The sequence below is a fragment of the Xenopus tropicalis genome, chromosome 9, assembly GCF_000004195.4.
Source record: "Xenopus tropicalis strain Nigerian chromosome 9, UCB_Xtro_10.0, whole genome shotgun sequence".
NCBI lineage: Eukaryota > Metazoa > Chordata > Amphibia > Anura > Pipidae > Xenopus > Xenopus tropicalis.
The window spans coordinates 19,559,581-19,584,756 of NC_030685.2; the positions used below are offsets into that span (position 1 = coordinate 19,559,581).

The 25,176-nt window shown below is 42.4% G+C and overlaps 1 protein-coding gene across 4 annotated transcripts in view; it reads left to right on the top strand.

The window, feature by feature from the left end:
- The window catches only part of caskin1 (CASK interacting protein 1), a 138,012-nt gene that overhangs the window by 97,368 nt on the left and 15,468 nt on the right, over nucleotides 1-25,176 (top strand). The window contains exons 6-14 of one of the 4 annotated variants that reach the window (XM_031892911.1): nucleotides 447-577; nucleotides 10,708-10,816; nucleotides 12,564-12,672; nucleotides 13,829-13,923; nucleotides 14,773-14,890; nucleotides 18,703-18,870; nucleotides 21,390-21,488; nucleotides 23,048-23,163; nucleotides 24,286-24,355. In XM_031892911.1, coding sequence (XP_031748771.1) covers nucleotides 447-577; nucleotides 10,708-10,816; nucleotides 12,564-12,672; nucleotides 13,829-13,923; nucleotides 14,773-14,890; nucleotides 18,703-18,870; nucleotides 21,390-21,488; nucleotides 23,048-23,163; nucleotides 24,286-24,355 — 1,015 coding nt within the window. The remainder of the gene's footprint in view (nucleotides 1-446; nucleotides 578-10,707; nucleotides 10,817-12,563; nucleotides 12,673-13,828; nucleotides 13,924-14,772; nucleotides 14,891-18,702; nucleotides 18,871-21,389; nucleotides 21,489-23,047; nucleotides 23,164-24,285; nucleotides 24,356-25,176) is intronic. The other 3 variants (XM_031892912.1, XM_002932468.5, XM_031892913.1) reach the window with 3 other exon arrangements.

A 25,176-nucleotide genomic window follows, 5' to 3' on the forward strand; every position in this document is an offset into this window, starting at 1 on the left:
TAGCTGTCCTTTATCTTCAAATGTCACTAAAGGTCCCCATACACAGGCCGATTCTAGCTGCCGATATGGATCCCTTAGACCGATTTGGCAGCTAATCAGCCCGTGTATGGGCACTACCGACGGGCCTGCCTGATCGATATCTGGCCTGTAATTGGCCAGATCTCGATCGGGCATGTTAAAAAAATCTAGTCGGATCAGGGACCGCATCGGCTCGTTGATGCGGTCCCCAGACCGACATTTCCTATGCCCGTCATTATAATTCGATCGTTTGATCCCAGGGCCAAATGATCGAATTAGCCTGGATTCTCCCGATATCGCCCACCCGTAGGTGGGGGATATCAGGAGAAGATCCGCTCGCTTGGCGATGTCAGCCCGTGTATGGGGACCCTAACACATACCTGGTGCATATGAACCCACGGTTCTAACACAGTTTTATCTCTCTGCAGGTCGTTCAGCTGTTGCTAAACAGTAACATGTGTGCCGCATTGCTAGAGCCCAAACCAGGAGACAGCACTGACCCCAATGGAACTAGCCCCTTGCATCTGGCTGCTAAGAATGGTCACATCGATATCATCAGGTGAGCCTGAAACTCCTTCATCCTAGAATGAGAAGAGTGCTATAAAATACCACCCAAACACAACTTAAGCTTTTTGAAAAGTAAACATAATTTCAAGCAACTTTGCAACATACATCAATTAAAAATATGCAGCCTTTTCATGTTTTTTAATGTAATAATATGGTTTGGAACAGTTCCCTAAGCCCCGCCCCCTGTTCCCCTGCTGATCTGGCTGACACTTTTGAGGTTCAAATAAAATGTAACAGTAGTCGCCTGTCCTCAGCCTGCCTTCAGCCTGCATCCTCCCAATCCCACAATCCCCTGCACACGTGATGCAGGGAATCACAGTGCAATGCATTATGGGTTATGTAGTTCCTGCATGCTGTCTGTGAGCTCTGGAGACGTTGTTACAATTTGTAACATCAATGTTTTAGTCCCTCCTCCCCTGACAGGATTTCATACTCCCCTGCTATTTATTCATACTTTTCGAAGGAACAGATTGCAGTAATAGGTATGTTAGGCACTTCTGTATTACGTGAGACTCTTTAACAAATTTTGGTTCAGAAGCCAGCGTTCCCCTTTAAAAAGAGATATTCTATAGTATTGTACTATAGTACAGTTTGCTTTAAACTGATGTAACAATTTTAGGGTCAGCAGCCTTGCTTACAGAGTTTATGCGTTAGGGAGGATAATAGAGGAAAAAATGTCGTTTTAAACCAAAATTTTGAAAAACTGCAAAATATAGGCCATCAATGCAATTGAAAAATAGATTTTTTGTGGTACACAAAGAAAACTATAAGTTTGTAAGGGTGAAATAACCATTTAAGTCTTTTTCACATTCTTATTTAAATGTCACGATTTTGCTCTGGGAGAATTTTCTTGGTCCTAATTTATCCTTTTTTATTCAGCCTCCAACCTACTGCAATCTCTTGTGTGTATCTGAGATTCATTGTCCTTTTATCACAAGCGGCAAATGGTATTATCCGGTAGTCCTTTGTATGCCCTATCACCTTGGAGATTTCAAGGCTTTCTCGCTGCTGTTGTTGCTGTTAAGCAATGTGCAGGGACATTATTTCAGCATTTACTTATAAAGCTATATTGAAAATATATAAATAGCCCTCGTGTCTCAAAGCCTTGCTTTTCATCCTTAAAGAGATTCTGTTACGAGAAAACGTGTTTTTTTTTACAGAATGCATCAGTTAATAGCGCTCCTGCAGCAGAATCCTGCATTGAAATCTATTTTTTTAAAAGAGCAAACAGATTTTTTTATATTTAATTTTGAAATGTGACATGGGGCTAGCCATATTCTTCATTTCCCAGGATGCCACAGCCATGTGACCTGTGCTCTGATAAACTTCAGTTACACTTTACTGCAAGTTGGAGTGATATCCCCCCCCTCCCCCCAGCAGCCCATCAGCAGAACAATGGGAAGGGAGCAGGATAGCAGCTCCCAGTAGGTATCAGAATAGCACTCAATAGTAAGAAATTCAAGTCCGGCTTGGGACTCCTCCAGTTACATGGGAGTAGGAGAAACAATAGGTTAGCTGAAAGCAGTTCTAATGTGTAGCGCCGGCTCCTTCTGAAAGCTCAGATTCAGGCACAATGCACTGAGATGGCGCCTACACACCAATATTACAGCTACAAATACATTTGTTGGTTCAAGAATAAAATTTTAAATGGTAGAATTAATAATTTGCATTAAATAAAATTCTTCCATTGCCTCCCCTAAAAGAGAGCTGAGGAGACACAGAGCAGGCTGGATACTCTTTGAAGGATGCTCTTGCAACAGTTGAGCCTCTGGCCTTTGTTGGATGTTTTAAGATGTATTTTCGAGTACTTTTGAAGATGTAGTATTGTAGGATTTTAGTCCATCAACATTTGGATATAGTATGGTTAGCAGTAGGGTTTCCATTATCTTTAATGCAGTCTTCCTGTAGAAGCTACCTAAAATTATCTTCTATGAATGGAGCAGATAGTCAAAAATGCTATCAATCTGTGTATAGGTATATAAAGACTATGGGGCTATGGGAAGGGAAGGCACTTGGCAGTGCTTGCAGTAAAAAAATGGTGGGTACTTTATGGCATTAGGTAGAAGAAACCACTTAAAAGAGCAAAGTGAAACAAGAATGAGGTCTCTTACAAGAATTAGTAAGTAAGTAGGAAACATTCTCAAAGTCCTCGACAATGTTGCGTCTAGAGCTGGGACATTTGTTAGAGGGCTCTGGGGCAGAAAGAGCCTCCTAAAGGAGTGGCTCACCTTTAAGTAAAGTTTTAGTATATATGTATATATAACTTTATTTATAAAGCTCTACAAGGATACACAACGCTGTACAATCTTACAATATACACAATAACACACAGGGAGGACAAGTGTTATAATAAATAAGTATAAATACACAGGGAATAAGTGCCATGTGGTATGAGACACAGTAGGAAGGAGGTCCCTGCCCCGTAGAGCTTACAATCAAAGTGGTCAGGTAACATACGGACACAAGTATGTTATAGAATGCCCTATTCATAGCAACTTTGCAATTGGCTTTCATTATTTATTTTTTTAAATAGGTTTTTTTAACCATTTGCCTACCTCTTCTGACTCTTTCCAGCTTTAGAATGAGGGTCACTGACCCCGGCAGCTAAAAAGTATTGCTTTCGGAGGCTGCAATTTTATTGTTATTGTTATATACTGGGCTTTTTTGGATAAGGTGTATTTCTATAATTTGAATCTTTATATCTTTAGTCTACTAATAAAAATCATTTAAACATTAAACCCAATAGGATTGTTTTGGCTCCAATAAGGGGTAATTATATCTTAGTTGGGATCAAGTACAGGTACTGTTTTATTATTAAAGAGAAAAGGGAATCATTTAACCATTAAATAAACCCAATAGGGCTGTTCTGCCCCCAATAAGGGGTAATTATATCTTAGTTGGGATCAAGTACAGGTACTGTTTTATTATTACAGAGAAAAGGGAATCATTTAACCATTAAATAAACCCAATAGGGCTGTTCTGCCCCAATAAGGGGTAATTATATCTTAGTTGGGATCAAGTACAGGTACTGTTTTATTATTACAGAGAAAAGGGAATCATTTAACCATGAAATAAACCCAATAGGGCTGTTCTGCCCCCAATAAGGGGTAATTATATCTTAGTTGGGATCAAGTACAGGTACTGTTTTATTATTACAGAGAAAAGGGAATCATTTAACCATTAAATAAACCCAATAGGGCTGTTCTGCCCCCAATAAGGGGTAAATATATCTTAGTTGGGATCAAGTACAGGTACTGTTTTATTATTACAGAGAAAAGGGAATCATTTAACCATGAAATAAACCCAATAGGGACTGTTCTGCCCCCAATAAGGGGTAATTATATCTTGGTTGGGATCAAGTACAGGTACTGTTTTATTATTACAGATAAAAAGGAAACTATTTTTAAATATTAGAATTACTTGCTTATATTAGAGTCAATGGGAAATTGGCCTTCTTGTAATTTGAAACTTTCTGGATAATGGGTTTCCAGAAAATATATTCTATATCTGTTTTACTTGTTACTTTAATTGCTCACCATTTTGGATGGCACCTCAAATTATTAGTATCTCAGCTTAGAAACAGTCTTTGGGAAACCTGCCATCTCCCGCCAGCTGTTGCTAGGCACCATTACCAGCCTAAGGAGCAAATTAGCCCATTCAATCTGTTTAATTTTACTTTAAGTTTAGCAGCACTTGAACATGTAAATATCCCAGGGAAACAATTGTCAGAGGAGACAATGTGATTATGCTCCAAGCATCAGCCAGATGTAAACTCAGGAAATCTAAAAACTACAAAAATGAAGAAGGCTGCTTTTATGTGGGTGTTTGCAGGCCCGGACTGGCAATCTGTGGGTTCTGGCAAATGCCAGAGGGGCTGCTGTAAGATGCCATAGACAGTCACTATTTATTGGGCTGGGGGGGGGCTGTTTGGGCCTCTGTGTACTTGGACACTGAAGGCCCAGATTCATTGAGTTTTTTGACTGCCCTGCCTGACTCCGACCGATACTTTGCATGCCAGCCCTGACAATTTCCTGAATGCCGACCATACTTCCTTTGGATATGATGTTATTGGATTAGTTTCCTAACTCTGAATCCAAGTCCGGAGCTGATCTGCCACTACCTGAAACCAATCTGATGTAGATCAGATAGCTATTGTAGAATATCATCTTCCATAGAAAATGTTCCCCTCTCTAAATCCATTGCTAGCCTATGATGAACCCTTGTGGAGAATTACAGTCAGCCCAGTCCGCTGTACAATGAGAAATATATCTCAATAAAAACCTCCAGAACTTTCATCTGTGCTGTCTCCGAAAAAGCTCAGTTGGATTAATGGAAAAACCATCCTCACTCTATTCTGGCAGATAAGAAAATAAAAATCTAATGCACAAGCGAGCCGGGAATGGCTGCATTCTGATTAGCCAGCAAGGCGCTTCTCTTAGTTATAGGGAAACTCATACAAACATAAAGGAGCTATTTATATTGGCTGCATCCAACAAGCAGTCTGCGGCCTGGGGCTGAACAGTTATATTCAGGTTACGCTGTCTCCCATAGACAGGCGGATAAATCTTTGTTACTTTCCCTGTAGAAATATTTGGCAGTAAACACAAAGAGCATTTTATTATTTTCAGATGTCTTTTTTATTGGAGCCAGCGTAACTCATAATATCACTGCCCGTAAATGGCCAGTAACTGTTAGCTATTATTGAAAGCCTTCCTAAAAAACAGAGCTGTGTGCCCTTTATTCTTATAAAAGTTGTTATGGAAAAACTGTATTAGATTTATCAAAGCAGAAACAACCGCAATGAGAATGTTAGGGCAAATAAAACTGATTTATAGGGTTTTGTCTTTTTTTTTAATTATCCTTAGGCTGTGAAATATGATGTCATTTTATGTCACCAGAATTTTTTTTCCTCTACGCATTTGCATTTGGGTCAGTGGGAATCATACTGCTTGTCTTGGCTGAGGCATTTTGTGTTAAGTGTAAGTCCTTTACAGTGGGATAATAGCCTCTGGGAAGGGACTGGGGCTGTGGGATAGCAGGTATAGTAGGGAGAGATGGTGCCTATAGTAGCAGTGGGATAATAGCCTCTGGGAAGGGACTGGGGCTGTGGGATAGCAGGTATAGTAGGGAGAGATGGTGCCTATAGTAGCAGTGGGGGGATAATAGCCTCTGGGAAGGGACTGGGGCTGTGGGATAGCAGGTATAGTAGGGAGAGATGGTGCCTATAGTAGCAGTGGGGGGATAATAGCCTCTGGGAAGGGACTGGGGCTGTGGGATAGCAGGTATAGTAGGGAGAGATGGTGCCTATAGTAGCAGTGGGGATAATAGCCTCTGGGAAGGGACTGGGGCTGTGGGATAGCAGGTATAGTAGGGAGAGATGGTGCCTGTAGTAGCAGTGGGGAATAATAGCCTCTGGGAAGGGACTGTGGCTGCGGGATAGCAGGTATAGTAGGGAGAGATGGTGCCTATAGTAGCAGTGGGATAATAGCCCCTGGGAAGGGACTGGGGCTGTGGGATAGCAGGTATAGTAGGGAGAGATGGTGCCTATAGTAGCAGTGGGGGGATAATAGCCTCTGGGAAGGGACTGGGGCTGTGGGATAGCAGGTATAGTAGGGAGAGATGGTGCCTATAGTAGCAGTGGGGGGATAATAGCCTCTGGGAAGGGACTGTGGCTGTGGGATAGCAGGTATAGTAGGGAGAGATGGTGCCTATAGTAGCAGTGGGGGGATAATAGCCTCTGGGAAGGGACTGGGGCTGTGGGATAGCAGGTATAGTAGGGAGAGATGGTGCCTATAGTAGCAGTGGGGATAATAGCCTCTGGGAAGGGACTGGGGCTGTGGGATAGCAGGTATAGTAGGGAGAGATGGTGCCTGTAGTAGCAGTGGGGAATAATAGCCTCTGGGAAGGGACTGTGGCTGCGGGATAGCAGGTATAGTAGGGAGAGATGGTGCCTATAATAGCAGTGGGGGGGATAATAGCCTCTGGGAAGGGACTGTGGCTGCCGGATAGCAGGTATAGTAGGGAGAGATGGTGCCTATAGTAGCAGTGGGGGTATAATAGCCTCTGGGAAGGGACTGGGGCTGTGGGATAGCAGGTATAGTAGGGAGAGATGGTGCCTTTAGTAGCAGTGGGGGGATAATAGCCTCTGGGAAGGGACTGGGGCTGTGGGATAGCAGGTATAGTAGGGAGAGATGGTGCCTATAGTAGCAGTGGGGGATAATAGCCTCTGGGAAGGGACTGGGGCTGTGGGATAGCAGGTATAGTAGGGAGAGATGGTGCCTATAGTAGCAGTGGGGGGATAATAGCCTCTGGGAAGGGACTGGGGCTGTGGGATAGCAGGTATAGTAGGGAGAGATGGTGCCTATAGTAGCAGTGGAGGGATAATAGCCTCTGGGAAGGGACTGGGGCTGTGGGATAGCAGGTATAGTAGGGAGAGATGGTGCCTATAGTAGCAGTGGGGGGATAATAGCTTCTGGGAAGGGACTGGGGCTGTGGGATAGCAGGTATAGTAGGGAGAGATGGTGCCTATAGTAGCAGTGGGGGGATAATAGCCTCTGGGAAGGGACTGGGGCTGTGGGATAGCAGGTATAGTAGGGAGAGATGGTGCCTATAGTAGCAGTGGGGATAATAGCCTCTGGGAAGGGACTGGGGCTGTGGGATATCAGGTATAGTAGGGAGAGATGGTGCCTGTAGTAGCAGTGGGGAATAATAGCCTCTGGGAAGGGACTGTGGCTGCGGGATAGCAGGTATAGTAGGGAGAGATGGTACCTATAATAGCAGTGGGGGGGATAATAGCCTCTGGGAAGGGACTGTGGCTGCCGGATAGCAGGTATAGTAGGGAGAGATGGTGCCTATAGTAGCAGTGGGGGTATAATAGCCTCTGGGAAGGGACTGGGGCTGTGGGATAGCAGGTATAGTAGGGAGAGATGGTGCCTTTAGTAGCAGTGGGGGGATAATAGCCTCTGGGAAGGGACTGTGGCTGTGGGATAGCAGGTATAGTAGGGAGAGATGGTGCCTATAGTAGCAGTGGGATAATAGCCTCTGGGAAGGGACTGTGGCTATGGGAAAGCAGGTATAGTAGGGAGAGATGGTGCCTATAGTAGCAGTGGGATAATAGCCTCTGGGAAGGGACTGTGGCTATGGGAAAGCAGGTATAGTAGGGAGAGTAGCAGTGGGGACAAGTAACCACCACCAATAGACGGGGTTTATGTCTCCCATAGCTGTTCTTATAGTAGGATGAAGAGCACATTTTGGGCCACTGATGTTTTTATTGCAGGCAAAGCTGAGAAAAAATGGCTGTGATGATAGGAATTTAATGAACATTAATATGTCTCCTCTGTCATTTTTAAGAATAGAATTGTTGCACATTTTTGCAGGATTTGGGAAGGGATTTTGTAGTCAAGTGTGATATTCAGCCCAAAAGAGAGAAATAGGATTTAGGTATTCAGCTGAATTATGATTATATATGATGAGAGGAGCTTGGCAAGGCTTAGCTGCGATGCGCTGGAAATGGCTGCCATGAATGGTTTATGGGAGGAATTTACTGTAGGTTGTGTGAATGCGCTACACTGTGCTTGGTTCTGGTCCAGTCACTATATCAGCATGGGGTCAGGCTCATAGGCAACAGAGATATCAAACTTCATTCACTGGTCCAAGGTAGATATAGACATTTGGCATTGCCACTGGCACGGGATGCCAGGCAGTTGGCTGCTGTTACTGGGAGCCATAGCTAATTAGGAACCACAGTGAGCCATTTGTATCAAACCCAGTGGCTTCCGTCTGTCGCTTAACCATAACTCCCACACAGCTGATTTATATAAAATCTGGAATATGTGCTATTTAAAGGGTAAATATATTTAACCCTTTCTTGGCTGTAATGGACGAAATCCAGATTCTCATTTGCAGAACACATTATATATTCAACCCTTTCTCTCTGATGAGTCCGCACAAAGGTCAAGCAAATGGTTAGATGTTTCTGAACTGTAACTCTCAACAAACATAGCATATAATGGGCACAAGAAGTTCTTGAACCAAATAACGATTTATTTATCTAAAAGCAGTGGGTACTTTTCAGTAAATTCAATGTCAGGTATAGGTTTAGAGTGGGCTGCATTTGGCCGCACTAGATTCAAAATGGGTGTGTGGGAGGGAAGCGTCCTTCCCTCCGCCCCATTACCCACCCAAAACTTGCGCAATATTTGCCCACATCAGGGCCCTGTACTTACTGCCTTCCAAGGACAGGCCTGGGCTGCATCTGCTGACACTATTTCTGCATGGAAAAATGGATTTCCAAGCCTTTCTGTTTTTTCCAGTATAAAGTGCAATCTGGTTTTTGGGGGGTCACCGACCCCCCTACACCAACCAGGTGCATTCTCTGTGTGTCCACATTTCTATTGTTATAATTTATTTTTAACTATCTTCCATTCTCTCTTAAAAAAAACCTAGGGTAATTAGGACTCTAGCAACCAGAAAGTCATTACAATTCCAAACTATAGAGCCGCAGACAAAAGTTATCAGTAATTCCCAGGTCAGACTGGCTTGCCGGGATACTGGAGTATTACCTGGTGGGCCCTTCTGTATATCTAGAACACAAATGATAATAACCACTTTCTATCTTTTTAGGTTCTGATTGTGTTCTCCCATGGATGGAAAAATTTTCTACACCATATTAAACAGTCATTTTTTAGTGTACTACTCCCTTAATGAGAGTGCCACATATATAAGCTGTTTTACTGTGTAAGGTTTTTAACTTCTCCTGATTCTATGATATTTTTATGCATACTCTCCTGCTTTGTAAAGGCAATAGCTCATTACAGTGTAAACTGGAAAACCCATCATGCTCTGAGGTTAGCTCCATTTTACATCTGCTTACAATTCCAAATAAAGATGTGGATTAGCGGTTTCCCTGCTATAGGGCACTCTTCTCAAACCACACACCAGTGAGCCAAACAACACAAGCAAAGCAGATGTATAGCAAAGTTGCAGCTGTTTAATGTTCATCTTGCAGTAGCCTGCAGCTCATGGGGGATGCTGGGAGTTATAGGGTTGCAGTGAGTTTGCCTGTGGTTAAAGGACTTGTGAACCCCCCCACAAAAAATGCAATCAGCGAACAGCCTCTGTAAAATCTTTCAATACCTGCCACTCTGGTTTTCCAAAGTTTAATAGTAAGGCTGCAGCATCCCCTTAATCACTTAGGATTCTTTCTACTCCTCTAACCCACTTGGCCCCCTCTGTCAGGAATTTACTTTGGCTGTTGGCTACTGAGCATGCTCAGTTCTTCTGAACTAAACATGCCCTCCAGTCTAGCAGCCAGGGAAGAGATGGCATTGCTGGTTTCCGTAGAAACTCTCTATTTTGTCTCCTAACCTCTTCTCCTGAGCTCAGTTTAACTATTAGAGTGCTCAGTCCAAGCATGACCAAAGTAAGGTCTGCCTGTGTAAGCCTGCATTTTTAATTGCAGGGGATTTTCTGGCATTTAGTAGCCATGACCAGTAGCTGCTACTACTTTGCTCTATGTGTCTTCACCCTTAAGGGCTCTGGCACACGGGGAGATTAGTCGCCCGTGACAAAACTCCCTATTCGCGGGCGATTTGCGCGAAAGCGCGCCGCCGCGTGTGCCATCCCACCGGCGACTTACACTTTCGCCGGTGGGATGGCAGGTGAAGGCAACTCGGGGAGATTTGTCGCCCGCGAACAGGGAGTTTTGTCGCGGGCGACTAATCTCCCCGTGTGCCAGAGCCCTAAGGAACTTGTATAAATGTAACAGATATAAGCGGGGGAGGGGGCCCTAAAACTCTAGCTAGGTGGCCAAACCTCCCCAGTACTTAAAGTCACTGAGTTTTACAAGCTTTACACCAGTCTTACAGAATGAGATAGGATGCAGGAAGTAGCTCTGGAAAACAGGAAGCAAAGAGCCAAGAGGAAAATGGCTTCCTTCTGTTCCTCTCATGCACAATTCCTTCGACATGTGTTCAGTGAAGGAATCTGTACATATACAGTATATATCTGTGACAAAATATTCCTATAAATATATTTGTGTTGTTGTTTACTTGAAAGCTATTGCAGTATGCTGTGAATGTGTTTCTAACATGATGCCCTTCTCTGTGCCCTTCTCTGTGCCAGGCTTCTGCTGCAGGCCGGCATCGACATTAACCGGCAAACCAAATCTGGCACGGCTCTTCACGAGGCAGCCTTGTGTGGGAAAACTGAAGTGGTGCGCCTTTTACTGGATGTAAGACTTTTTCTATGGTTTGTACTGGGGATAAAGGAACATATATCATCAGACTGACTCTGCCATCTTGTTAACGGGAAGTTTGTGAGGAAAATATCTCTGTGTTACATAAGGGAAATAAAACTGGCCAACTGTGGCCAGCTCCACTAAAAATTGCACCGGTCCACGTTAGTTTATTGCAGGAAGGTTGGAAAGCAATTAAATCATGGGGGAAGGGGGGGTGCCTAACAATTCCCCCCAGTGACTTCTGACTCTACTGTATATATTAGCTCTTCAGTATACTTTTTCCTAAGGTTTGAATGTTCTGGCTTCATGTCAGAACTATGGCTAATTGCCCTTGTTCATTTTCAAGAGATGTGGGAATGCTTATGTATAAATTACATTCCATCTGTGCATCCCATAGTGCCATTCTGCAATATTGTCTCTAAAAAGCATGGTGTTTAAGCGCAGAAATACAGAAGAATGGGGAATTGTGGGAAAAAAAACATGGAGCTGCACCAGCATCGCAATTTACTGTGTCACAGTCATTATTAAATTAGCCCTTACTTATATAATATTTATTTATATTTTTATTTAAAGTAAACATTTGTCTAAATTGGATTCAGAGTTGGACTGGGGTACCCAGGGCCCACCAGGTGCTTGACTCAAGGGCCCACCGCCACTACCTGCTCCACCCCCAGCCACTACAGCACTGCGTACTTGCTGTAAAAAAAATGAAGACATCTTTATTTTGTCACAGCAAGTAAGCAGCGGAGCAGGGTGCAGACAGGTGGCACAACAATGTCAGGGCCCACCAGGTTTTTTGCTGGTAGCCCAGTGGGCCAGTCCAACCCTGATTGGATTCATAACATAGTAGAAATATAGATTAGATCTGAATAATTCTGTATTCAGAATTCTGTTACAATTTTTCCCAAAACAGACCTAATATATGCCAAGCAGCATATCAGTAAGGTCAAGAGATGGATTTTTAAGAGTTGTAGTTCAGCAGCATTTAATAGGCCCATGATTTTTCCAGGCTGTTTTGGTTTACTGGATATCTTGTTCATGTCTGACTGTTATTGGAGGGGGGAATATTATTGCATAATTATGCGTGTGTTGTTTGAGTTTGGATAATTTATTTGGCACCTTGTCATCTAAAAATGCCCTCGCTGTCTGCAGCTTAAAAGGGAGTTTTTGATGTGCTAATCCCTTGGGGGTTTGGCTCTTTGGGCACCAGGCTAATGTGTTCTACATCAGTTTAAGTACCTGGGGATAATGGCAGATAAAACAAGCTGCCAGGGGGTGTGGAATCTCTTGCGTTTCATCTTTACTCTTTTGCATGGATCACTACCAGAGTAGATTGCAAAGAGTCTAGATTGTTTTTGATGTACTGAGATTCCTTTACACAGCTTCATATCGTAAAATACCACATACAGTAATATACAGTGTCACCCACAACTTACTATGATGTCCTGGGACATTTGGATCATGGGTTGTAACATAGTTGGTCATTTTCGTATTTGGGAAAGCTCATTAAAGCAATCCATTCATGTATAATTGCAATGCTAACTTGATGTATAATACTTCCAAAAAATAATGCTTCTCACGCATAATCTAATATATATATATAATAATATATATTGTATAATGTGTATAGGTAGTTCTTGTCCTCCCTTTATGAATATTAAAAGGAAACTCCATGCCAGCATTTTTCTTGCGCTATGTCTACTCCGTCTTGTTTTTCAGCACTGTGACTTCTCTCTTGCAGAGTGGAATAAACGCTCATATCAGAAATACCTACAGCCAGTCAGCCCTGGATATTGTGAACCAGTTCACAGGAACGCAAGCTAGCAAGGAAATCAAACATATGCTTAGAGGTAGTGGATCCTATCTTGAACCATCAGGCACCATCCTTTGTTTTTCCATTCATAGGCGGTAGTCACAATGGCTGTCACAATGTGATGCATGCTGGCTGTTAATGTCTCATCACACTGAGAGCCCTATCTAAAACAAAACGTTTCCCAATATTTTGGTTTACAGTGCTAGAGGAAAAGATTCAGCTACTTTAAAAGATTTTTCAGGGGGACAACAGTTAACACTGACCATAAAAGCCAAGATCAGATTGATTAGCTTGAGCACCCAATTGGTGGATCTTTGGTCAGCTGGCCACTCAAGTTATGGACCGAATATGGTTTATCACACGGTGGACCAGGATTTAAAGGCCTGCCCAATGGATATCCCAATGAGATGAAAACTAAGATCAGCCTTTAGGGGAACTGGTGGATGGAAATTTATACTCCTTGATGATGTCTTGTCTTGGCAAATTTATGAAACCTGAGCAGGTCAGTAGTATAGGGCCATCCTGAATTCCAGCTTTCCATGGATCTTAAGTGAAAGGCATCAGCATTTATGGCCACTGGTGCATAGAATATTCCTTATACTCCATCACTTTCTGTACTTTTGTTAGACTTAGCAAGCTTCTAAGGCTGGGTTAGACCATTAGATGGATAGGGCCAGTCTGAAGGCCACCCTGAGCTTGTTTTGGGTGATATTTGGGAAGAACACTTATTTGCTGCCTCAGATATTATGAGGTACTGATATAGTAGCGTTTATATCTAGGGCAGAAAAATTAGAGAAGAATGAAACAAACTTAGATACTCACCACATTCTGGGCAGTCAAGAATTCTTTCTGACAGAGGTCTGAAATGGTTGAATGGATGGTTTGGATGGTGAAACCATTCATGAAATAGTAAGTAATATGGGTTAGTGGAAGGGCTGTTTCATCTAGAAAACAGCTGTTTGTGAGATGTTAAAACATCTGGAATGTTTGCTTGAGACAGTGTCATGGTCCACTGAGAACCAAGGTTTTGGTAGTGAATCGTCTGCATTTTTGCTCCCTTTTGTTCACATCAGTTAAATGCCCTGGTGATCTATAAATATTTGTTACATTTACATTTACTAAGCTTAGTACTGTATTATGCAGCCCCAGCCCAGTGGTCCTTGTTTCCTTATACACATTTGTTTCTCTTCTAGAAGCTTCCGCAGCTCTGCAGGTCAGGGCAATGAAGGACTATTGCAATAATTATGATCTGACCAGCTTGAATATAAAAATGGGGGATGTTATTACGGTAAGTCTGTGCAAAAGGGGCATATGACACGAGTCTTGGCATGAATTACACTGAACTGATACAATTTGGGAGCTTTATCCAGGGCATTTGTTCTAAATTTGGATTGTAGAATGGCACACGACTCCAACCCAACAATTTTGATTAAATTGTATGTTTCTGTGTATCTCTAAGTGAGCAGGAAATGATGCAGAACGTGCATGCTATAAAGTTAAAAACAACATCTTCATTGTGAATACTTCTAATACCGTTGCCATCTGTTAGCTGGTTTTAAAGGGGTGGATCACCTTAAAATTAATCAGTGTGGAAGAGTGATATTTTGAGATCCAGAATTTGGGTTTTGGAATTATGTAGGTTTGTGTTCAGCAGCTGAAATTTCGGCGGCTATCTGGTTGCTAACGGATCCATATTAACCCAGCAACCAGGCATTGGTTTGAATCAGAGACGGGAAGATAAATAGGATAGACAAGTAATTCAGCTTTTTTTTAAAGTGCTTATATACTTTTGGGATATGTCAAATGAAGATAGAACTTTAAATTAAAAAACATCCCTTAAGCGTAGTATCCTTTATTGTGATTCGCCATTGCTGATATATACTGTTTATTACGAAGTACTGTGAAGTCATTATTGGTTAGAAATCCATTAGCCAAACTGGAATACTTTATCCAAAGTACAATATATCTTTATATGGGTCCTCAATGTGTACAGGTTCTGGCTGCCCTTGCAGCCTCTCCAGATACCAGTTACACACCAGACCATTCATGACAGCATTAGTGGAGCAATAAGCCCCCCATTTTTGCTTTTTCTCTGGTCTCTCATCCATTATCCAGTTCTTTATCTATTTCTCTCCAGGTCTTAGAACAGCATCCTGATGGCCGTTGGAAAGGATGCATCCATGATAACCGGACAGGAAACGACAGAGTGGGTTACTTTCCTTCAAACCTGGTTGAAGCCATCAGCAGGCGAACAGGCAAAGTCTTTCCCTTTCTCATATTGCTGCCATCCTTAGTTAACAAATCATTGTGTTCCATTATGTCTCTAAAAGCTGGATTAATGCTATATTGGTGCAGGTCCATTTAGGGACACAGTGATGCCTTTAATTGGTCATGCTTATTTTTTGCTCCAGGAATGTGCCGTGGGGAAAGCTTTTGATAACTTGTGTTATACACTTCTGCATGGGGTGCTGCTAACTGTAAGAAAGGCATAACCAGTGGTTTTAAATCAGTCTTATAATGCAGTATCTAGTATAGCCAGGGGAATCCATATGATCTGCAGGCTCTCAAAAATGTAAACATTTTGGAAAAAAAAGTAAACTTAAAATGGTAAGGTCACTTTGGGTTTTTATGTTGAGGTGCTCTCAAGATAGTGACCTGGGTTACTTTTACTTGGTAAGTATCTTAAAAGTATCATTTAGTGCTACTGAATTGCTCAATGTACAGGGTCCCAATGGTAACGGTAGGTGCAGGTACTAGTGGGCCTCGAGCCTAGGAGAACTCCCATCAGCCCATCTTTATTTCCACCATGGGAATATATAAAAATCTATAGCCTTTGACACTACCTATATTTGATTTTTCTTAGAGTGGGCCAAGGGTGTAGGATTCTGTAATATGCCCTAGAAGACCCACTTAAGCTATGTGAATGTAGGTATTGCTCTTTGTTTTTAAACATACAGATTACAGGCCTCATTTGCCAAGCCGAACACAACGCAATCAGCCATTTTTTTGTACTTTGGATACTGCTTTCAGCTGTGTATCAATGGCTGCAGGCCTCTGCGCTTCCCTCACTAATACAGTGTTAACTGTGTTAGTCATCACTCTATTGGTGAGGGATGGGTGGGCGAAGGCACGTAGGTGAACCTGGACCCTATCCCACCCCACACACACACACTTTGCATGTCCTTCAGCATCCTCTACACATAGTCGCGGGTGACAGGAGCAAAATTGTGGATTGCCTGCTATACCCTAGCCACACATAATCGTAGGCAACTACCAAGGATGCTGACCCTTGCCGGGCCCCTGTAACCTCGGGGTTCCACCGCACTGCAGGGTCTGCTTCCTTGGTAGTTACGCCATTGGAGCGCTGGATTTTTGACCCTAGGGTGCAAGTGCTTTTTAGCTAATCATCTCTTGCTGGAGTTGTTAGGGCTGCAAAGACCATGCTCAGACCATGAAGGAAGGACTGTGCATCTGGTGGAGTCCAGTAGCAAGGTGTCAGCATGGTCAGGCAGAGTCTAAGTCTGAATAACAGGCACAGGGCCACCAGCAATCAGGAGAAGTAAGGAGCAGGCCAAGAGTCAATAACTAAATCATCTATGGAAAAGGAACAGCCGTGATCTTAGCAGAATAATACCTGCAGTTGGGCAAGGTTAGGTACCAGCAGTAAAGCAAGACTTTATATTTTGCATTTGGTGCCAGGAGCATCAAACTCAGTGCCTAATTTACTATTAAAATAAATCAAAATGTTAATTTCCTGGCTTTTTACTGTCCCAGTTACCTTATAACACTGGCTGGTATGCTCTTCTCACTCTTTAAACTGAATTTATTTTCCAAGTTTAGAGCTTCTAATATTAGCCGTGCCCCTCTGGAGTCATGCTAATGGCAATGATTTGGGGGGGTTGTTAAGGAGCGAGGCACTTGTTCCACATCAGAGTGGCTGGTTGGCCCCTCCGGCACCAAAGAGAGGTTCTGATGAATCTTAACGCCTTTGAGAGGAATTAGCATTCTGAGTGGGGTTCTGCTGATGGCGCGCTGGCCAGTAACAGGTTTATACCCTGAGATTTCTCCAGGGAATGTGCTGCAAGGAGAGGTACGGCATTTTCACTGCTGCATTATTGTAATACAGCAAGGCACAACCTTCTCGTTGCATTAAAGGCCTGACATCCATCTGTCTGTTACATTCTCTTCTCCAGTCACTCAAACACAATATACAAGTCTGTTGTATGAAGTAAATGAGATAAAAACAGGGCTCCTTTTAAATAATATGTATATTTTTTTTTTTTCCCATTATAAAGAGCTACTGGACCATGGGATTTTTGTGTAAAAAGGGGTGGTTTACCTTTAAGTTAACTTTTAGTATGTTATAGAATGCCCTTTACCTTGCAGTCAGTCTTTAATTTCAATTTTTTATAGTTTTTGAAATATTTGCCTACCTTTTATACAGCTTTCCAGCTTTCAAATGGGAGTCACTGACCCCGGCAGCCAAAACACAAGTGTTATGTGAGGCACCAGTTTTATTATTATTGATACTTTTTATTACTTATCTTTCTATTCAGTCCCTCTCCTATTCATATCCCAGTCTCTCAAGCCACTGCCTGGTTGCTTAGGTAAACAAGACCCAGATAGCTATGGGTTGAAATTCCAAACTAGAGAACTTCTGAACAAACCTAAATAACATGAAAAAAAATATATAAATGAAGACCAATTGCAAATTGTCTCCAAATATCACTGCCTACATCATACAGAAGGTTAATTTTAAGGGGTGGTTCACCTTTAAGTTAACTTTTAGTGTGTTATAGAGCCTCCTATTCCTAGCAACTTTGTAATTTGTCTTCATCATTTATTTTTTTTTTATAGTTTTTGAGTTATTTATCTTGTTCTTCTGCCCCTTTCCAGCTTTCAAATGGGGGTCACTGACCCCTGCAGCCAAAAGAACTCGCTAAAACTTTTTCCTGGTTCCTAGGGAAAATTAAACCCTAGCAACCAAATAGCTGCTGACATACCAAACTGGAAAGCTGCTGAACAAATAGCTAATGGAGACTTGCATAGGGAAGAGACACCCTCATCCAGGGGACTATTTATATATAGGTGCCCGAGGGCCTGGGATTAGGCGGCCCTCCCCAGCTGCCGCCAGATCAAACCTAGTGAAGTACAGCCCACCCAGCATCACCCTGGCACCCTTCTTCCTGCTTGTAACCATGTTGTCAGATCCATTTATAGATGCAGGAGACAGGGGGTTGCAGTAATGTAATGTGGAGCGTGGCCTAGGATTGTCACCTCTGCTGGCATTTGTCACTGGGCAGGTGGTGAACAGTGACATCACAGGGCAGGGAAGAAATGGGGCCACAACATCATGGTCCGGGGAAGAGGAAGGACTGTGACGTCACTGGGCTGGGCTATGATGGGGTGATCGGCGATTGGTCGATCGCCGCATCAATCTCAGTGAGTCCTGCCCGGTTTTCCTAATTTGGAAAACTGGGCAGGAGGTTTTGACCCGGACAACCCTTCCAAAAACCAGGCTGTCCGGGTCAAAACCGGACAGGTGGCAACCCTATGGTGGCCCCAAAGCTTTTTTGCAGGGTGACCCAAGGAAAGTAAAATTATGCCACTAGATATGCTGAGTTCAAAAGTAGGATGGGCTATGATTGCCACTTTGTATACTAGGGTTGCCAGTTGTCACCTTTTGGGTAGCCAAAAATGGACTGTGAAGGCAGGGGGGTGACATCAGAATGTGTGGTGGTGCTGGTTTAAGGGACAGGGTTCCCCTAAATGCAGCACTATCAAAATACGGAGTCCAGAGCAAGCGTCTGTGCTGCTTGATTACCGCACAACAAAATCCTGCCCTATGTGTGCAGTGTCCCCTGATGAGAAATATGCTAACCTTTATCATACATACAGTATCAGTATATGTTATTTTATGTTGCATTTATGTTTATGTTATTTTATGTTTGGTTTTCATATAATTTTTTTGTTACACTTCAATTTATGTTATATTTTTCCATTTATGTTATATTTTTCCATTGGGGTTATTGCCATGCTATATGTTCTCATTGTGTCTCACCATTAGGTTCTTGGGATGCATGTCACCATGAATATTTGAGGCCGCGGCACACAGCCCGGGTATCTGTACCTAACGGTGACTTGCACAATTCCTACCATTATTTGATGCCACAGTCTCATTCCCATCAACTTCTTTTTAGTTCATTTGGCTACCAAAGGCCCTGCCATGCTGCAGGTGAGCTGCGCCACACACCAGATAGCCAACCATCTTACTTTCTCTTCCTTCATTTCAGCCTTTACTTTTCTGTTTGTTTATTTTGTCTGCTTCCATCTTTTTTTTCTGAATAAAGTTTTAAGAGCCTTCCAGTTTCTAAAGAAGATAAGCCATTATTCACATAGGCATTTATACATATATATGTAACGCATAGAATCCCCCCCCCCCATCTCTATAGAGCATTATGCTTCTGAATGGAATTGTACTGTTGATAAACCATCCTGGGCTGTAGAGTTCTCTCTTGGTCCTGACCTCTATCTGTAGGACTGGCTTCCTTCTTGGCCTGTGTAACTGGTCATTCCCTTTCGTATATAGAGCTGAAAGGTCTGTAGAACTTGCTGTCCTCTGTCAGTAGAATTGATGACCTTCTTGGCCTGTGTAACTGATTATTCTCACTGGCATGTAGAAATGAAAGTTCTCTCTTGGTCTGTAGACTTGCTGTCCTCTGTCTGTAGAATTGATGACCTTCTTGGCCTGTGTAACTGACTATTCTCGTTGGCATGTAGAAATGAAAGTGCTTTCTTGGTCTGTAGAACTTTCTGTTCTCTATCCATAGAACTGTCTTCCTTCTTGACCTGTGTAACTGGCTATTCCCTTTCGTATGTAGAGCTGAATGTTCGCTCTTGGTCTGTAGAACTTGCTGTCCTCTGTCTGTAGAATTTATGTCCTTCTTGGCCTGTGTAAATGACTATTCTCGTTGGCATGTAGAAATGAAAGTGCTTTCTTGGTCTATAGAACTTTCTGTTCTTTATCTGTAGAACTGACTTCCTTCTTGCTCTGTGTAACTGGCTATTCCCTTTCGTATGTAGAGCTGAAAGTTCTCTCTTGGTCTGTAGAACTTGCTGTCCTCTGTCTGTAGAATGTCCTTCTTGGTCTGTGTAACTGACTATTCTCATTGGCATGTAGAAATGAAAGTTCTTTCTTGGTCTGTAGAACTTTCTGTTCTCTATCTGTAGAACTGACTTCCTTCTTGCTCTGTGTAACTGGCTATTCTCATTGGCATGCACAGCTGAAAGTTCTCTCTTGGTCTATAAAACTTGCCATCTTCTATGTGTAGAGCCGACTTCCTTCTTGAACTGTGTAACTGAATGTTCTTCTTGGCAGGTAGAGCTAAAAGTTCTCTCTTGGGGGCACATTTACTAAGAAGTGAAGCTTCGCCTCGGAAAGCTTCGTGCAACTTTGCAGTTGTTCATACGCTAGCGTATATAAACTAGTGTTAATTAAAATCAGCGGCTATATACAGGGCAGATATGTGTTTTTATTAATGATGTTGCTGAACTTGGTGAAAGTGCCCAATTATTTTTTTAAATGTCCATTGAACCGAAAGGAAGACAAACTGCAGTAAGAACAAAGTCAGACGCAGAAAAAAATATTATTGTTACAGTTCAACAACAACATTAACAAGCTATTTCTAACAAATTGCAACACAGAGGTTGAAATTTCTGAGTGCATTAATACCTGCACAAACAGTATACACATGTTAATGACTTTAATTAAACACAAACAATTAACAAGTTAAGAGAATATTATTTAATTGCAAACATTTGCAGTAACAATACAGGAAAATAGATTTTACATTAACAACTTATATACAGAATAACACTGTAAATAAGAAAAAACGCATGCATTTTGATGCCGGATATGACGTTTTTGGGGGAAAGCAGGATTTACTTTCATTAATACAGTTACTTTACGTATCTAAGTTAATCACTTTGCCAGCTAGAAGCTGGCGAAATGGATTTGGGTGAAAATGGGAAGAAAGAGAAAAGTATGTATGTATGTATGTATGTATAACTTTATTTATAAAGCACCACGATCTTACAGAATACAAAATTACACACAGGGAGGACAAGTGATATAATAAATAAATACAATAAATAAGTATAAATACACAGAGAGTAAGTGCCATGTTGTATGAGACACAGTAGGAAGGAGGTCCCTGCCCCGTAGAGCTTACAGTCTAAGAAGTGATTGGGTAACATACAGGCATAAATTGGAAGGTAAGAGTGCACCAGGTATGGGCATTTGCCCTTAAGCGCAGGACCCTTTAGTGAATTACCAAATTTGTAATTCTTGGCATGGGCAAAATTAGCTCGGCAAAGAGACACAAAGTTTTGCTAGCACTGAGCTTCTTCGCTAGCGAAAAGTCACCAGTGCCTGTTAATTAATAGGTTAATGCTCAGCGAATTTTCTTTTTGACGAATTTTCCCCAGAAAAAGGCAATTTGCCCTTTAGTAAATGTGCCCCTTGGTCTAAAGAACTGTCTGTAGAACTTGATGTCCTCGATCTATAGATCCTTCTTCCTCTCCGTAACTGACTATTCTCATTAGAATGTAGAGTTAAAAGTTCTCTCCTGGCCTATGGAACTTGCTGTCCTCTATCTGTAGAACTAGATGGTTTTCATTCTGCGTAATAGATGATTTCTGTGGTTTATACAGCAATTTCTGATAATGCCATTTATTTTATTGTGGTTTTTATAGGTTCCCGGGGTTCAGAATCAAGCCCCTCGCACATGTCTCCGGGACCCACATCTATGCCCCCAACTGAGGAAATCTGGGTACTAAGGAAACCTTTGGCAGGTACCAAATCCCCACTGTATTTTATATCTCAGCCTGGACTAGTACTACTGATTGTTCATTCTGATTGAAACAGAAGTGGAACCTATGGGTGATGGCACATAGGGAGATTAGCAGCATTTTGTTGCCCCAGTGACTTTATCACTCAGAGGGTGGGTGACAAAATACTAAAAATCTCCAATTTAAACTGAATGGGAATCACCACAATCACACTATTAGTTCGATAGAATTAAAGGTATAGTACACTGCTTGTTTTCAGAGAGCAAGTCTAGTCTTAGCCTTTAAAACATATAGTAATTTGGGGGGTTATGTCAGATTGTGGACTGGAAGTACATATTGAATTAAGAGGGACATAGAGCTCCTGTGCAGGGGAAAGTGCATGCTAGCTCTATGCAAGGTTAAAAAATGGTACTTAAAATGAAAGAATCATAGGTCAGCAAGACAGAAACTGTTTGCATTAGATGTAAGTTGTAAAATGACCACATGTGGATAAAGTTAGAGAACTGTGATGTGTTTATGCAGTCCCAACAAGTGACAAGCTTCAGAGTATTTCTCTCTCCAACCTCCTGGCCTAGTTATGCCTTCTCTACAGTATGTAAAGTGTTAACCTTACCTCTCCTTTTTTACCCCAGTTATACCCTTGACAGCCAAAGGGAGCCGCATCAGTGTTGTTAACCTATGCAAAGGTTAAGGTCATAGGAATCTTTCCTTACTTAGTGACCGCTCAACCATCTTTATTTTTTGTGTTTGGTTCATTCACTCCTTTTTCACTACTTGTCATTCATCCGAATAAAAGAAACACATGCCAGTACAAATGGTATAAATGAAATGGGAACTCTGCATTTTACTGGTCTGAGTTTCCACTTTATAAGCTCATTCTTTGCTTACAGGGTTCAAGTATACCCTATAAAATATAGGTTGCTGGGAGTTATCATTTGGTAAACAGCTAAGGCTTGCTGGTTGGCTCTTCCACCCAAATCATGACTGCATTGTGGGTACTACAGATAGCCCACCAAATACTGGACTCTAGAACTGACTGTGAGACAGGTCTATTGCCAAGCATCAGTTTTCACCTTTTTCTCATTAGTGGAAGTGAATCCCACCAACAGTGTCCCAACTAGTGATGCATGGCTTGGGCCAAACCTGCCCAACCACTGGTAAACCCAATATCCCCAGAAGCTCCCTATCTCCATCTCAGCATCTATATACACATGCTCACTTGCCCGCTCACTGGACATAAATGATGAGCATGGGTATATAAATCAGAACAGCTCTGCAGGCCGGGTCGGTCACGGATTGGGCGTAGGCCGGAAAATCTTAGACCCTTGCATCGCTAGTTCCAACATCTGGTGGAATGCCTTCCCAGAAAGTAGAAGTTGTTATAGAGGGAAACATATTAATCCTGTTGGTTTGGGAATGAGATATTGGACAGGTAGGTGCCCAGATTGCCCATATAGTGTATTATGTCTTTCTACAACCCTAGAGACAAATCTGGTGGTCACAACCTGAGCTTTCCTGCTTAGCACCTTGTATAATGCTACTTTCTCCTTGCTCCATGCTAGGTGGTGATCGGAGCAGCATGGGCAGTACGGGAAGTGCCACAAGTGGCCGGAGTTCTGGGAGCGGGCAAAGTGCGGGCAGTGCCCATGCTATTCACGCTGGCGCAGAGGGGGTTAAGGTATATAAGGGCAACTTCTCTCTATCTCTATAGTACATAGACATAGATTAATGGGCAAGTCGGAAGGTGCCAAGCACAAGGGCAGGCCCACTGACACAAGGCAATGTCTTCGATCACCACATTATCTGCCAGATGTGACATTTCTGAGATATCTCATAAAGAGAAATTTTCTGTGACTTTGAAGCTAGACGCTGGCATTTTGCCTCTGCCAAGAAGGCATGAATTGCAGAAAAGCAGTCAAAGGCGAGATGCGGAACCAATTACCTAGAAACAATTGGGTAATTAATAGGGAATTTAGCTTGTAGCGGTACAATTCTGTCCCATTGCACACGTCTTCTACGCTCAGTCATATAGAAACATGATTCACAATTAACCGTTTAGCAACAGAGCCAGTCTACAAACGACAGCAGGGCAATGCATCATGGGAGTGTAGAACAGCTAATGGGCTAATGATATTTCCTTAGATGGTACAGCACAGAAATGCAATTTAGGAGTAAATTAAATGCTGCCCACCAAACTCTTGAAAGGGATATGGACGTCAACCTATACCCCTTTAATAATAAATAGTAGATGTAGGTCCTCTAGAGGTCATGTGATTTTAATACCAAATCAGGAAAGAGCATGCTTACCTCTGCTGTAGGCAGCATCCTCCCAACAAATTCTGCTACAGGAAGTACGAAGAAAATCAGTTTATATCATCTTATCCGTGTGTTTGTGATCAAAACAAATTACACTTCTATGGTGGAGGAATAGATTTTCCCCCAAAATGTCAGAACCCCTTTAAATATGCTAAAGATGTACTTCCAGGGAAATGGTGGTGAAGAAAGCAATATTAGTCTAGGCAGCTATTGAATAGCTTGTTATAAAAAAGGTTAAGCCCAAAGACATGAGTGACCTGCTGCTTTCTAGGTGTTGTAAAACTACATTTCCCAGCATTCTAAATAACATATGACCAGATGCAATTTGCCCATCATTAGCACTTCTGTTTGGGGGCAGGTAGATATTTTTGTCAGGTTTAGCTTATCATAGACATCCCTCTTATCATTTTTTTTCCACCTCTCTTTGTTCCCCTCCCTTCACATCTCTTTCTTTTTGGATTTTCCTCACGCCCTTCCATTTCAGCTGCTCGCCACTGTTCTTTCCCAGAAGGCATTGGGGCAGGAGCCTGGAGACGCCTGTGAGACCCCCGCAGGTGCGTGGAGCTCAAAAATTCACATAACAAGCAGCATTTTAAAGAAAATAAACACAACGCATGCATTAACGGCCCTGTATATTAGTATTTATTTCCCCAGTATCTCCAGAAGGTAACTGGTATCCTTGGCCCAAAGTTTTAGCAGGAGTAGCCAAGACTTGGCCCTGTCAGTTCAAGTACACAGAGGCCCAAACAGCCCCCCACCAACCCAATAAATAGTGAGTGTCTGTGGCATCTTACAGCAGCCCCTCTGGCATTTGGCAGAACCCACAGATTGCCAGTCTTGCTCTGGATATAACTACCATTCTGAAGTTAATGCACAGTAAGGATTATAGCAGGGATACCTCCCAGCATTCTCAGCAGCACTTATAGCAGCTGGTTGGCTACATATCCAGAATTGTTAGGTTACGACTCCATACACACAGGTGATTAGCACACTACAGTGTTGAAGCCCCATTGGGCCTTTCTCTGAGAGTGACTAATGTAAACGATAAGTAAGCCTGGGTGAAGTATTTTACATTGGATCCCATATATAAAGTATAGGCCCCATAGGGTGCTCTTTCTGGGTGCTTTTGAATATTGGGCACCCTGGATCATACCAATAAACCCCAATTTGTATTGTGGCCTAAGGCAGCTCAGTTGAGAAGACAGACTAGGCCGAGGACAAACAACATCCCTAAACGTGTTTATTTTCTTGCTGTCATAATTAAAATGCTGCTTAACCAGTTGTGTGCCAACTAATGCTATCTAACTTTCCCATAGCTCCTGCTTAGTCCTCCAGAATATGATGCGCAGTGCCTGCTTGTACCTAATTTAACAGA